This window comes from Mus caroli, chromosome 6 (assembly GCF_900094665.2).
Source record: "Mus caroli chromosome 6, CAROLI_EIJ_v1.1, whole genome shotgun sequence".
Classification (NCBI taxonomy): Eukaryota; Metazoa; Chordata; class Mammalia; order Rodentia; family Muridae; genus Mus; species Mus caroli.
In genome coordinates, this window is record NC_034575.1 from 134,821,604 (window position 1) to 134,836,141 (window position 14,538).

The following is a 14,538-nucleotide window of genomic DNA, read 5'->3' on the forward strand; positions in this document are numbered from 1 at the left end:
AACTCACTTTGTAGACCAGGCTGGCCTCGAACTCAGAAATCCGCCTGCCTCTGCCTCCCGAGTGCTGGGATTAAAGGCGTGCGCCACCACGCCCGGCTTCTGTGAGCCCTCTCTAATCCACATACATCCAAGCAAAGGTATCTACAGTGGTCATGTAAGAAATCAAATCAGATTTGGTGGCCATCTTCCTCCTTCCCTACAGATGGAATCAATAGACTCAGTGTTAGGCTTTATGAATAGAATTTTCAAATAAAACTAGCAACACACTTGGAAATGTTTTGATAATCAAAAGCTTTTTTTTCAGATAACCAGTGGCAGAAATCTCCCCCCAAAAGAATATAACTTCAATCAAGAATACTAAAAATTAATCAGACTCAGATCAAATTGTGGAGAGCAATTCTGTTTATGCAGAAGTTACCATGGCAACTGGATGATTGTTTCTTTGGTATGAAAAGGATCAAATTCATTGGACTTTTCTTAATTACACTAAAACCCCAAACCAAATGGACAATCTTGTGTTTTGTAAGGATGTCTTAATCTGTCAGAGTAACAGAACCAGACGTACAAAATCTCAATGAGAATCTGAAATGCATGAGAGGACTGGGAAAGCATTAGCCTCAGCATGTCGCAGCATCTTTCAACACATCCTTAATGCTCTAGGATTTGCATGAGATGCAGGCCAGCTAAGGTGTGCCTTGCATAACACAATGCACATGACTGTAGGAAACACAGGGCAGCAGGCACAGAGCAAACTGGAGAAGGGAAGTCTTTCCAACTCTCAAGGCCTGCCTCCAGGACGCACTTCCTCCAACAAAGCCAGGCTCTCAAGCTTTCCCAACAGTGCCACCAATTGGGGAAAACCACGTCCAGTCCACAGATATGAGCTTTGGGAACTTCCTCACACACCACCACCACCACAGCTCTCAGTGTCCTCTGGAGTCCCCCATCTTAGCAGAGACATTGTGCACACCTCTGAAGTTCTGGGAAGTCAATGTAATCTTGAAGGAATTCTTCCTCTTTATCCCTGTAGATTTCAAAGTTACCTTTTACATTCTAATCAAATCCATTCTCATTCTGCATGAGAAATGGCAGTTCCTGAGAACCAAACTACAAACTTGGTTCTGCCCACAAGCCAGATGAACTGTTTACACATTACACAAACACAGAAGGTATCTTGGTATGGAACATTTTATTTGTCCATGAAACACTCAAAAGAGTTTAGCTTGTGGGAAATAACTTTAATCCCAGAATTGTATATTTTCTTCCCACATATCCTGTTTTGAATTAGGAAATGATACTGTAATCCATTTCACTACAAGGAAAATATTACAAAATATTTACAGGAAAATATTAAAAATAACTCAAACACAAAAGTCAAGATGAAATAAACTTTTTCCCTCCAGAATTCTCTACTCTAGTGCCCACGGCACCTGAGTCAAAACAAGTAGTTAAGACCTCGCTGACAATTCCCAAAATGGAGAGAGGAAGAGAGGGAGGAGATGGTGATGACACAGGGAGCAGGGGTTAGCAGCAGTGCTTCACATCCTGGTCTATTGTAAAGAAACACCTTGTGCGGGGATCCCAGCAGGCAAACATGAGGAGGCTCCTGGAACTGGACTTGGAAAACAGCTGACAGTGGACATTGCTCTTCACTTTAACAAGAGCCTCTTGTTCCACAAACCAGTACTCTGAACAGAAGCCTGTCCTGGCAGGAGGATCTGTCACAGCAACCCTTCCATCTCTTTCATAAACGCTTCATAAACATCGTCCTTAGTTTGTACTGAGACAGGAACTGAAGGACCAGATCTCGGGGCCGCTTTGGCGACAGGCACAGCAGAGTCGTCCTCTGACCTTCTTTGGGGAACAGCAGTAGCCCCCTTATTCTCTCGGCGTACCCTCAGTGCAGTGGGCACAAACCGTGTGACCTCTGCCTTGGGATTGGTGATCTGGGGCTTGGCACTGATGGTCGCTGTGGCTTTCTTCTCGATGGTGGCGGCACTTGCATCATCCGCCTTCGGTCGCTGAATGAGGCTGGGTGGGGCACTCAACACCCCTGGGTTGGGCAAGGGAGCTGGTGGGAAAAGGCCAGGCGGGGCAGGACCAAGAGGAGGAACCAAGGGTGGGCGCATCATGCCAGGACGAGGAGGAGGGATCCCTAAAGGAAGAGGCAGAGAGGATGAGTACAAGAATTGACGACATTTAACTGCCATTAAGGATGTTTAGACATGGGCTAAAGGGATGGCTCAGTGGTTAAGAGCACTGGCTACTCTTCTGAAGGTCGATTCCCAGCAACCACATGGTGGCTCACAACCATCTGTAATGGGACCTTACTTGCATATACATAAAATAATAAGTAAATCTTTAAAAAAAAAAGGATGTTTAGACATAGGCTAAGACTGCTTAATTTTAGGCAAGTTATTTACAGGAATTAAATTGAACTCACACAACCTGCTATGTGAAAGGCAGAAATATATTCTGATAAAAAGAAACATAATACTTTGAAGTTATATCTGCCTTTAGTCTTGATCCCTGAACTCAGGTCCTAGTTGAAAACTGTACCATCAAGCTGACAATGCCAACTGGTGGCAGATGCAGTTTCCAATCTGGCAGGTCCAGGATGCTATCCTATCCTGTCCTGGCTATCTAGTGTGAAGTTATTAAGATCAAGGGGCAGTCGGTCCCTGAGTACTAGTCTCTACCACTGTCACACAGTGGACAGGGAAGGATTTTGTCCTGCTCATTAGCTGGAAATGGACAACGATCAGTCTTTTCAGAGTTACATAATTCTGACAGCTGCAACACATACATATCCCACATCAGATTGTAGTTTCTTCAAAAGCCACTTAAGAATCAAATCTGCATCAAGTCAGAACTGCTGATTACGTAAACTCAGTTATCCTACACAAAACCAAGACAAAGACAAAGCCCCAGCTGTTGTGTTTTAAAAGCAATCTTCGGACACAGTAGAACAATCAGTGTGCCTAGCCAAAATAATCCCATTATGACATTTGTAGGACTAACTCGGACAATGGGTAGAGAGGAGGGAGGCTCCCTTGTGATCTAACTTGAAGATGGTAATTGTGTAGATCATGGGGTGCAGCTGTGCCTGTTCTCACAAAGCTCAGACAGAGAACCTCCTCACTGTTGACAGCCTCAAGAGATGAGTGGAAAGCAACGGAAAGGCTCATGCAGAACACACTTCCCTGCAGACCCTCTGCAAGATGTCCTCAGAGACCCACAGAGCATACAGCCATGCCTAGCTCTTGTCACAGACACTGAGAAACTTTACCTGGAGGTGCAGGAGGAGGTAGCCTTGGTGGGGGTCCCCGAGGAGGGGGTCCAGGAGGCAGACCTGGAGGTGGGCCTGGGGGAGGGCCAGGAGGTCGGCCTGGTGGTGGGCCTGGAGGTAAAAGTCGTGGTAAAGGCCCTCGGATTCCTGGCATTCCAGGTGGTCTCAGGAATGGAGGAGCCCCTGAAAGAAGAAAAACCAATGTCAGTCAGACAAATAATTAACTGTGGTATAAAAGCAACTCACATAATCATTTTATTCAGAAGTGAGACTGCATTTAAATAAAAAGCAATGGAAATAAAATTCATCCAACACATATTTGAGCTCTATAAAAAGGTCATCAGGTCCGTTATAGATCGGTCCCTCTAGGTCCCAGCTGTGGTATGTGAGACTGTATTAAGCAACACCAATGCAGAGCTGGGCTAGTCTGTCACAATAAAGTACTAAACAAAGTACCACTATGCACAAGTGTCCAGCTTACGAAAACAGAAATAAGAGATCCTTAAGAAGAGGCTCCTAACAATGCTCACAGCCTGGAAGGGTCTTCATTCCCTCTGACGCCTCAACAGAAAGCATCAGTGCTGGTGACACATGCTCTTCTGAAGGCATGCCTTCACTCCGGCTCAAATGAAGCATGCACTTCTCATCCTGGGGTGCTTACCTGGAGGCGGCCCAGGAGGAAGGCCTGTAGGTGGTCCAGGAGGCCGTAAGGGTGGGGCAGGTGGTGGTCCAAGAGGTGGTGGTCCTGGCATGGGAGGGGCTTGTATCTGAGAAGTAGGAGCAGACTGTGGAGGAGCCTGCTGCTGGGAAGAGGCTGCAGCCGTGCCGTCAGAGTGGGCATCGTCTTTATGCTGCTTCTGCGATTGTTTCTCTGCTTCAGAATCATCCGAGTCGTCGGCATCCTCCTCCTCTGAAAATTCCTCCACTTCCCGTCCTTCCTCAGGAATTTCCTGACCTGAAAAATTGAAAAATAGCTGTTTTACCGCTTGGAGAACAGCAGTGGCCAAGTACACCACAGCTGGGTGTGGTGGCGCATGCCTTTAATCCAGCACTTGGGACAAGTGCAAGATGATCTCTGACTTCACAGCCGGCTCAGTCTACATAGTTAAGTTCCAGGACAGCCAGGGTTACACAGATAGACCGTGTCTCCCAAAACCAAATAAATAAATAAGAAAATTTATTCTTAAAAATCAACAATCCAAGTCTTTTTACTGACTATTGAAATACACAACGGTGCATCTGTAACTAGTACAGCAGTATAAATCCCAGGCTGTCAGACAAGACAGACTTTGAATTAAATAGCACTCAGAGCTGCAAGAGGGCTTGCTAATGTGCCTGACAACCAGAGCTCAATTCCTGGGACCCAGCAGCAGCCATAGAAAAGCTGACTCCCACAAGCCGTCCCCCATATGCCAGCTCAAGAACAGATGCTGCACAGCCTCCCCAGAACTAGTTGTCTCAACGGCTCACTAGCCCCAAAACTCTGGGCACCCCACCAAATGGCTCCATATCTTAAGTTTCACAGACTACAGATTCCTGGCTTATTTCAGAGCTGCTGACTATAAATGGAAGACTATATGCTAAGCAAGTGGCACAAGGAAATGCTAGATTCATTCCTTCTTGCTTCTAACCTGCCATTCGCAGCATCATGGCTTGAAGAGGAGTCAGCTCCTTCATGTTTTTCTTCTTCTTCCTTGATTTCCCAGGCATATCAGCAAATCTGACGCTTAGACCTAAACAGTCAAGAAAGGATGAAACGAAAAGAATCATCAAATGTTGTAAAAATGGTCACTATAGAGCAGATGCTGTGAGTACTATGAATGACTGTAACCCACTACACGATACAAGACAGATGTACAGGGACATTACAGGAAATCAGTGTTGTGCTAATTGGTTGCTTATGAAATATACCGCATTAACTTAAAACTTAATGTTCAGAAAATGTTAGGATACTTAAGAAGTATATAAACTGAATTAGATAATTCAATTTTAAGCCCTAAACATAAAAGCTGAAACGGTAAAGATGTATGTTAAAGCAACACTTTTCTTTAGCAATTCAGCAAAACAATAAAGAAAAGATGAAAGTTGACCAACTCAGGAAACCAGCATGCCCTACTAACCAACATAACACATAAGACAACTGAGTCCCACAGTGCTGGGTGAGGGAGATCCATCACAAGCATGCCCTACTAACCAACATAACACATAAGACAACTGAGTCCGACAGTGCTGGGTGAGGGAGATCATCACAAGCATGCAGGGTGCACCGAAAGTACCCAATGGTTTACACTAGAAAATTAGTGATCTAATCATGACAAAAGGCCCCATAAAAGGTGGGAAAATCTTAGTAATACCCTAACAGGTGATTAAAGAATATGATCAGTCCCCAACACCACTTCCACTACAGGATCTTTCAGTAACCCTGACAGACTTCCAACTGGGCACTGTCAGACACTGCACTTCTCAGCTGGTGTTTGACATCTTAGCCAACACTTAAGGAAGGGAATATTTCTATGTGGGCTCAGCTTTACTGTATCTTGGACTTTTACTGCCCAGACAAATGCTTGGCTATGGTAAAGGCAGTACCAGATGAGAGGACGTGCAGCTGGGCCAGCCATCTGAGTCCACACACACTGGGGAACACACAGGCTGCTGGCACAGGCCTTGGTTCCAATGCTCAGTAGGAAGAAGCAGGTGGATTTCAGTCAGTTCAAGGCCAGTCAGTAAGTCCTGTGCTAGCCAAGGCTACACGGAAGACCCTGTCCCAGCGCCACCCCCAACGACCTCAGCAACAGCTGGCAGCCGCAGAGTAAAGAGAGGATGCAGTCTCACAGGGAGCCCTGCACTTGGAATTCTACCCCACTCTCCTTTCTAAGACCAGTTCCAACTTATGAGTCTTCTATAATTTTTCAAGGTTGGGTTCGCTCCTACACCAATTTGTGATAGTTTTTTGATAAGCTTTTCTTTCATTCGTAATCATGATTAAGGAGCACTAACGCCTTCCAGAGAGATCTGGACAATTCAGCTCTGAGGGATACTATACTAATACTAATCTTGTAGTCTCCAAGGCACACCCAAGTGTAGGAGGCAGGTGGGGCTGTGGCACACAGACACACACAATTTAAGCTACAGCCCCCTAAGAAGCTCCCCAGCACTAGGCTCTGACACACGCAGTGTGTGTTTGCAATGCTTAGTACCCAAACACAGTGCTTAACATTTTTGTGACAAAACATAACATGCAGTGTGTCCACAACTGAGGACAGCAGAACTGAATATATGTAATATACATCAAGTCTTAGGCTTCCTCCCCAGCACCGCACACACGCACACACGCACACACACACACACGCACACGCATCTTTCTGAAAGGCGCTTCACAGCTGACCCTTGGAGAATGGTTTGTTTACGTGCAGGCCAAGTGCGCTACACAGGTGCTCTTCCCAACCAGTGAGCAGCTTTAAAGGGACAGGCGTGTGGTTCTAAATACAAACGCAGTGCAGACATATAGAAAAATACACTTTTATACATATACATAGTATACAATTGTACATGTCAATGTCATGTATGTATAGACAAATGTATGTATATAAAATATTTAATATATAATATACACACACATATTATATATACATGTGTATATATATATATAAAATTACAAGTATATATGAATTACAAAGGTCACCCGGTTTATGAAAGACCCCATAAATAGAAAACCCAGTTCCCAGTGTAGACACGTACACAAGCTTATTTAAAACCATGCATGTTCTTCCTTTCCTACTGCACATTCATCATAGAGAATATTAGCAATTTTTACCTCAAAGTGGAATTTCTTGCATAACTTTTTAAAGACTACCTAGACTTACTCTTTCCTCACAAACACCTGTAAGAATAATATGTCAAAACCTTTCAAACTATCAAGACAAATGGCCAGGTACGGCGGCTTACATTTATTTCTAACTCCACAACTTGGGAGGCTGAAGCAGGAGGGTCCCCGTGAGTTCGAGGCCAGCCTAATTAACAGTGATGGGTACCTGTCTCAAAACCAAGCCAAACCAGACTGGGGCTAAAAGCTGGTCCTGAGCTGGTGAGCTGGCTCGGGAGGTCAGGGCACTCACTCACCACCAAGCCTAATCACCCAAGCTGCATCCCCAACACCTGTGCAGAGGATCGGGAAAACCATCTGGGACGGCCACATATACGCTCCAGCGTGCATGTACACACGGGCGAGCACGCACACGAAACCTAATTAGCAAAAGCCAGGGCTTTCGGCACCGGGGGGGGGGGGGGGTTAGCTGTGTTCATCTACGCCCGGCACATGAACCCGCACACACCTGACTTCTTCTCCTCAGTGTTGTCGCGCTCACTGTCCTCGCGGTGCCCGAACTCATCCCCATCACTCTCTGCATCTGATCTGTCAGTGTCACTGTCCTCAGTACTGTCATCATGCTTATCCTGATCCATGTCCTCAGGATAGCCGTCGTCTTCACTGGTGCTGGACATGTCATCGTCATGACCCCGCTGAGCTGATGACAGAAAGAGCACAAGATTCACATGACATAGTTGGCCCTCTGGTATCCACAAATAGGCATGCCATTTTGGCTCACCATTACTTGTAAAAAATAATTCTATATGCAATGCCAGCTACCATGTATTATGGTGACATTTGCATTGGGTAATGGTTTTAAATACTTAGTGCAAACACACTGTGTTAGAAACAATTGTGGAAAGTCTCACACACAGTCAGTGACTCTTGTCAGCGCTGATGAAACTGGGAAGACCTCTTCCTGTCTTATGGGAACTGCAGCAACATTCATGCTAAGGTGCTTTCATCAGGCAGACGTGCTAAATTATCCACGGGGATACACAGAAGTGCATGGTAACCTCATGGAGTTCCTATGTTCTCCATGTAGCAAACATGTTAACTATGGTCAGCACGGAAGCAATACTGAGAAGGGCATGGGAGGAAAGCCCTGCCCCTGCCTACCAAGCTCTGGACTATACAGCATATCCTCATCTCGCCTCCGAGGGGGAAGATCTAGAGCGAAGCCCACTTTCCGGCCGTACATCTGCAGAACCTGAGGAGGAGGGGGGCCAGGTGGAGGGCCGGGCGGTTTTCTGCCAGGGGGCAAGCGGGGAACACCATGTCCCAGGAGAGGAAGGATAGACACGGCCCGAGCTGGAGGCCTGTGGAGGGGGAGAAGGACAGTGGCGCTGAGTGGCAGGAACCTTCTCCAGGCTCTCATGTCCCGTCTGCTCAGCCACAGCACCTCGTGCTGCTGCTGTACTAGCTGGGCCTGCTCCTGCAGTCCACCCTCCGTTATGTAAGGCTTCCTCACCCATACGCTGAGGTCTTCTTCAGGATGGAGGGGGGCTGTGCACCGGGAAGAGGAATGTCCTGGATTAAGATGTTGGAAGGAGCATGCGGCATGTCTGGCAAAGGGATGCTCTCTACTTCCACATGCTGAGCATTCTGAAACACACAGAAACCCAGCTGTATGGTGCTGATCCAGTCAACTCCTAGGACCTAAGTCTTCTCAATTTGTTTCCCAACTAAGACCATGAAAAGTGGCTCAAAGCCTCAAGCCAACACTTCTGAATTGAAAGAATATTATTTTTTTCTTAAAGAACCCAAATACAGCTCATCCTTTCTCCTATCATCCCTATCATCAGCTCTCGTTTTGAGTATAATCTGAACCGGTTGCGGTTTTGAAAAAATCCAACTGTTCAAAGCAGTAGCAGGGCTGCCCTACTCCTCGGGCCGGTAATACACACCAATTAACAAACAATACACAGCCTCTAAAGCTCCCTGCCTTTCTGCAATTCTGTTTTGTGGTGTTGGAAACACACCATCTATTTTACAAATACCATTTCATTTGGGTTTCTGTCATGGTAAGGGAAAAATTTACAGCAAACTCTAAAAGCTCTCAGAGGCGGACATCTTTCAGTCCTTGTCAATCAACTCCTGCCACAGTCTGTCCGAGGCAGTCAGTGCTAACAGGTCAGTTCCTGCTGGTTTTGGAAGAGGAAAAGCAGCAGAACTAGTGTGAGCATCCCTCCTCCGTGTTCTTGGACAGACAGTCTCCAGTCCTAGGCAAGCATTAGGCGGTGCACCACCATGTCTAGCTCACACTCTTACTCATGTTTACCATGTGTTGTTTCTACTATCAACAGATTAGTCTAAAAAACAAACCAACATTCTGAGTAGTATTTGCTTGTGAAATACATTGGGTTGATGATCTGTGATCCTGCTAAGGATGCCTGGGCTGTTTCCAGTCTCTGGCTTTCACTGTTACAGACAATTTCTCTAAGTACAAAGGACGGACTCTGCTAGAGCATGGTGCACACAGTTAATTTGGAAAAGAATAGCCTGTAAGGCCGTCAGGTCTCTCTCTCCCAGAGCAGCTTACCTTAACAGCATCAAAGTACTGGCTCAGCTGAGCTCTCTTCTGTTCATATTCCACTTCCAGCTTTCTCAGTTCTTTGTAAATATCTGGATTTTCTTTTTCATAAAGTCGTAGAATTCGTTCAAAGGTTTCCCTCAGCTTTTTTCGCTTGTCTTTCAGTACTTTCTCATTCAACTGTGGCTGTTGCACTGGGTTAAACTCTAGGAGAAAAGCAGATTTTAGAGTTGTAAATGAGGAGTCCCATCAGTAAAAACCTCCTTCTTGGCTACATCCAGATCCCATATTTCATTTTTGAGTCCTAAGAGGCTATTCTCCTAGTCCTGCCCAATCAGAGCCTTCCCAGAAGTGACCCACAGGCCAGTACTGTAGCACCTTAGTTGCAGCCAAGCCCTCTCTGAAACTGTCAATCAAGGGCAACTTTCCCCCAGCAGCCTTGTCCCCAGCTCCCACTGACTGCACAGTCCTTCCAGTTTCCACCCCAAGCTCTTCACTAGCACTGTGATGGAGACTGCAGCATACACACAGTCTTAGGGAGATTTCTACTTTTCTCCTGCAGGCAGCTTTATTTAGGGGTGTCTCAGGATATACTTTTCTATTTTAATTAGTTTGAATGAAAATTAAGCCCCTAGTGATTTAGGATTCTTTCTTCTTTTTCTTGAAGCACAAACTGAATTAATTCTTCCCCAAATCTTCCTACTAACTTGATGATCTAGTCAAACCTAGAAGGTATTATTACTGCATCATTCCTAGTAAATAAAAATTCTTGAGTGTATATCTTTTCTTATTCCACTAACATAAATGTAAAGTGAAAAAATCATTAAATCGGAAAAATTATAAAGTGAGCTGGCCACTTTGTTTTTGTTATCTAATTACAGTAATTAGCGTCTACTAAATGATGGTGCTCCTCTTCTAGAATATGATCTCTAGCTTGCAACAGATCTATCTTTCTTTCCTCAGCATTAAAACAAAGTGCGAGACCAATGGCAGCCATCAGGGTTTTCGATTTCCTAGGGCTGTGCTGCCTCTGTACACAGCAGACCACGACAGCCTTTGTTAAGTCTGCCGCTTTCCTATACTCTTACCCATTTCATCCAGTTTCTCCATGTCCCGGATAATTTGTTTGGGATCTTTCATCTTCAAAACTGCAGCGCGGACCATCATGCGCTGTTTTTTGTTCTGTAGAAAACAGGAGAGAGGAAGACTACTGAGGAAGAAGCGGGCACTCCAGACGTTGCACCTCCACTTTGCCTCAAGAGTCTAAGAAACTCAAATTTCTCCTTTGTTTCTAATCACATGTGTAAACCTCTACAATCAGCTGAGAATTCTTCTCAATAATGTTTAAACTTTAGTGAAAATGATGCGCTCTTAAGTATTTTTTTTCTACCCAGTTATACTGTTAGCAACTACTTAACAGAAAAACTTGTTTAAAAGGGGGAGGTGGTAGGAATATAGTTAAATAAAAAAAAAAAATACTATGCTAGATAGGGAAAAATTTGAATTTTGGCTAAATAATAAACCAAGAGCAAACCAACAGAGATAACAGAGATTATAAAAGATCCTTCAGAGAGTCACAAGTGATAACAAATGTCCCCTGCTTGAGCACTCAGCCAAAACTGAATCACTGTCAGTCACTCAGTAGCCTTAACAAAGCAGTTACATCTTGGTAAATAGTAAAAATAATTAGTTTGTCAAGACAGGGTCTGACTGATGTAGGCTAGGCTAGCTTTCAACTCCTGCTACTTTCATGCCTGATCGTTTTATCCCAAGTGCTAGGACTACAGGCATGAATTACCACACTCAGCTTAGGACTTATTTTCAAAAGTCATTCTAACAATATAATTTTACTTATCGGTGTGTGTTTGTGTGAATGCATGGGCACGTGTTTATGGGTTCTGGTGGCAATCAGAGAACAGTGTTGGATTCCCGAGAGATGGACGTACAGATGGCTGTGAGTCACAAATGTTAGAACAATTCACAAAGTTTCTAAATTCATACCTTTTTCAGTTCTCTTTTCCGGGCTTCCTTTCCTAAGGAGAGAGGAAGAGAAGACATCACTCACACCTCCATCACTAACATTACCACGATCACACTTCCATCACTAACATTACCACGATCACACCTCCATCACTAACATTACCACGATCACACTTCCATCACTAACATTACCACGATCACACCTCCATCACTAACATTACCACGATCACACCTCCATCACTAACATTACCACGAGCCACCACAATTGTTAACAGTGTTGGTGAATGGAACACACATGGCTTTGACCCACTAGGGAACTTAGTGCTTCCAACCCTCTCAACCCAAAATGCCAAGATGTGTTCTTTACAGAAAAATAACTGAACCACAAGGAAGAAAAGGGATTCTCAAATCACACACTTAAAAACTCATTTGTTAAAAACTCTAACATAAAAAAAGACTTAATTTTCTCCTGCTAGCCAGTCAAGTATGAGGAGAAATGTGTTAAGCAGCTTACATTCTCAGCATTCTAACCATGAGTCAATTTAAAGAATTCTACATGACCTCACACACGCCACTCCACCAACGCTGAACTTAGGCCACCATGAAAGAGTCTGCCCGTTTAAACTCTTCTACTTCTTCCCCACACTAACAGCACTTACGGGCTTGGTCTGTGGGGTTCATAAACTTCCCACTCTTGGTGGAGGATGTTGATCTTCGTCCCATGTTGACAATTTATAGGATTTACTTCTTCATTAAAAAAAAAACTGCAAAGAAAAGATATAAAGAACTCAGTTGTGCTGTATGTGTAAAGTGACTTCCTTTTAAGAATTTGCATCAATTTCTGGAAAGAAATATCCCTTTGGTTTTCTACTTGTAATAACACGCTCTTTAATTTTGAATGAAGCATCCAAGTCGTTATTTCTTTACCTTTCTTAACCACACACACACACACACACACACACACACAAAAAAGGCTAGTATCTGTACCAGTCAACACAGTGAGAATGTCATTAACTACTCAAAAGTTTAACCCTTTCCTATGGATTATATAGTGCTGTTAACTGAATAAAGATATCAACAAGAATTTTGCACTTAGAATGCTATCAATCGCTTGGAATATAGACTGAGCCATATGAGACCATCTCAAAACAAACCAAAACCAATTGAGAAAATATTCTAACAATGCAATGCAAACCCTGAGGTCATCTTTCCGATCGCTGTATAAGGGGATGAAACAGGAGCGGGGATAATGAATCTGGGTTAAAGGCAAATACATGCTTTTTACTTTCTCTTTAGACTGTTCATTCCACACGCCAGATGGCAAAACGCAACCCATTCAAACATATTTATCTTGATTTAATACCAAGTCAAATGATTTATGACTCTCAAACAAAAGAAATAAAAAATGAAGTATTAGAACTCCTCAAACTTAACATTAAGATATATTCTTACTAGCACATATGACTCCTGATTTATATATTTTGAGGGAATTAAAAGTGGTAGTCACTGTAGGGAAATATTTTAAGGCCAGGCTTTCTTTATTATCACTTCTTTCTCTTCCATTCCAAATGAATGAAACTTCCAAAAATTAGCCTTGCCCATAGTAAAAAAAGGAACAAATATTTCCCGTTCAAAGTGTGTGACATTTTCCTACAGGCTACCTCTCCTGTGGCTCCCCTTTGAGCATTAAATAAATCTACTTTCTTTCTACATTAGGAAAGGGAAGATCCCGAGGTAAATTTGAGGCTCTGTAATTCCCTTGGCTCCTTGGGTGAGACTCTGTAAGTTGTCTTAGTTAATGTTTTTTTCATCAAGCCCGGCTCCCTGCTGCTTCCCAGATATTTTAGAACTGATCGGTGTCGATTATGTCATTACAGATGTTTCTCTATCAGAAAGCAGAAGGGGCAGGAGTTTGGGAAGAAGGGAAGAGAAGGGTACTGACTATAGGGAACTACAAAAAGGCACGGATACAACAATTTCTATGTTTGATCTTTTCTTTAGTGTTTCCCTTCTTAAACCAGCCTCAGGCTCTCGTTTTGACGCCATCCCATCACACACACCTAAAAACCAATCAGCTACGAGTCAAGGAGAATTTTTACAAGACCACAGTGCCTCCGCCTGCAAAAGTTGGCAGAGACAAGGTCAAAAGACCATGGGAACCCAGGCAGCACAAACACAACACGACCGGTCCGGTCCGGGTCCACTGCAGGAGGCCTCACGGCAACTGCCGAAACCATGGCGACGGTTGATACCGACTCGAGCGGCTAGACGTCAGCCCACGGCCACCGGTCGCAGCACTCGGGCGGTGGATCTGACCCGGCGGGCGATCCCGCCCGAGAACCCGTCGGACGCAGCGCCAGGCCAGCCCCGAAACCCGAGGCTCCCGCCACCCCGGGCCCAGCGGAGGAAGAGCGCGGCCCCTGGGCCTAGTGTTTCAGAGAAGGCTTCGCAGGCCCCGGGGAGGGTCGCGGAAAACGGAGCACCGAGTCCCCACGCACTCACACGACTGCGAGGCTCCCGGGACGGCGAGAGCGGCTAGCGGGCGGTCCCGGAGGACTCTCTGCGAAGGGGCCTTCACCTCTGCCCCTCGGTCAACCACCCGGGAACCGCCATCTTGAAACCTCGCGCCCCTCCGCCAGCTCACGTCACTTCCTGTTCCGGCGGGCCGCGCTCTCACCGCGTTGCCAGGCACTGGGCCTATAGAGCGAATACAACAACTTCAGAGCCAGAGGTACTTCCGCTCTCATTCACTATCCGATTGGATAACTATAGGCCAAGAGACCCGCCTCATTCCAGACTATAGTAGATTGACACGAATATAACCCAATAGGAATAAAAAGTAAGGAAGCTGCTATTTGATTGGCCAATTGC

General features: G+C 45.0%; 1 protein-coding gene across 2 annotated transcripts; it reads right to left on the minus strand.

Annotated features, from left to right (window-relative positions):
• Positions 1-1,169: 1,169 nt before the first annotated feature.
• On the minus strand, positions 1,170-14,328 carry Wbp11 (WW domain binding protein 11). 2 transcript variants are annotated; one of them, XM_021164864.2, is made up of 12 exons: positions 14,170-14,328; positions 12,327-12,431; positions 11,689-11,720; positions 10,776-10,869; positions 9,697-9,893; positions 8,626-8,759; positions 8,274-8,473; positions 7,621-7,812; positions 4,921-5,022; positions 3,951-4,244; positions 3,290-3,472; positions 1,170-2,155 (listed from the first exon to the last, which is right to left on the minus strand). In XM_021164864.2, the coding sequence occupies exons 2-12, from the start codon at positions 12,388-12,390 to the stop codon at positions 1,722-1,724; spliced, it is 1,926 nt and encodes a 641-aa protein (XP_021020523.1). In that variant the 5' UTR covers positions 12,391-12,431; positions 14,170-14,328; the 3' UTR covers positions 1,170-1,721. The 2 variants fall into 2 exon arrangements, with proteins under 2 accessions (XP_021020523.1, XP_021020524.1); XM_021164865.2 differs by lacking the exon at positions 14,170-14,328 and adding an exon at positions 13,728-14,157.
• Positions 14,329-14,538: the final 210 nt, after the last annotated feature.

Excerpts from the sequence above, each read along its gene's own strand:
- Wbp11 (XM_021164864.2), bottom strand. The coding sequence starts at position 12,390 with ATGGGACGAAGATCAACATCCTCCACCAAGAGTGGGAAGTTTATGAAC. Across the intron at positions 8,760-9,696 it reads AGTACTTTGATGCTGTTAAG|AATGCTCAGCATGTGGAAGT; the intron begins GTAAGCTGCTCT and ends TGTGTGTTTCAG. Across the intron at positions 3,473-3,950 it reads TCCTCCTGGGCCGCCTCCAG|GGGCTCCTCCATTCCTGAGA; the intron begins GTAAGCACCCCA and ends TTCTTCTTTCAG.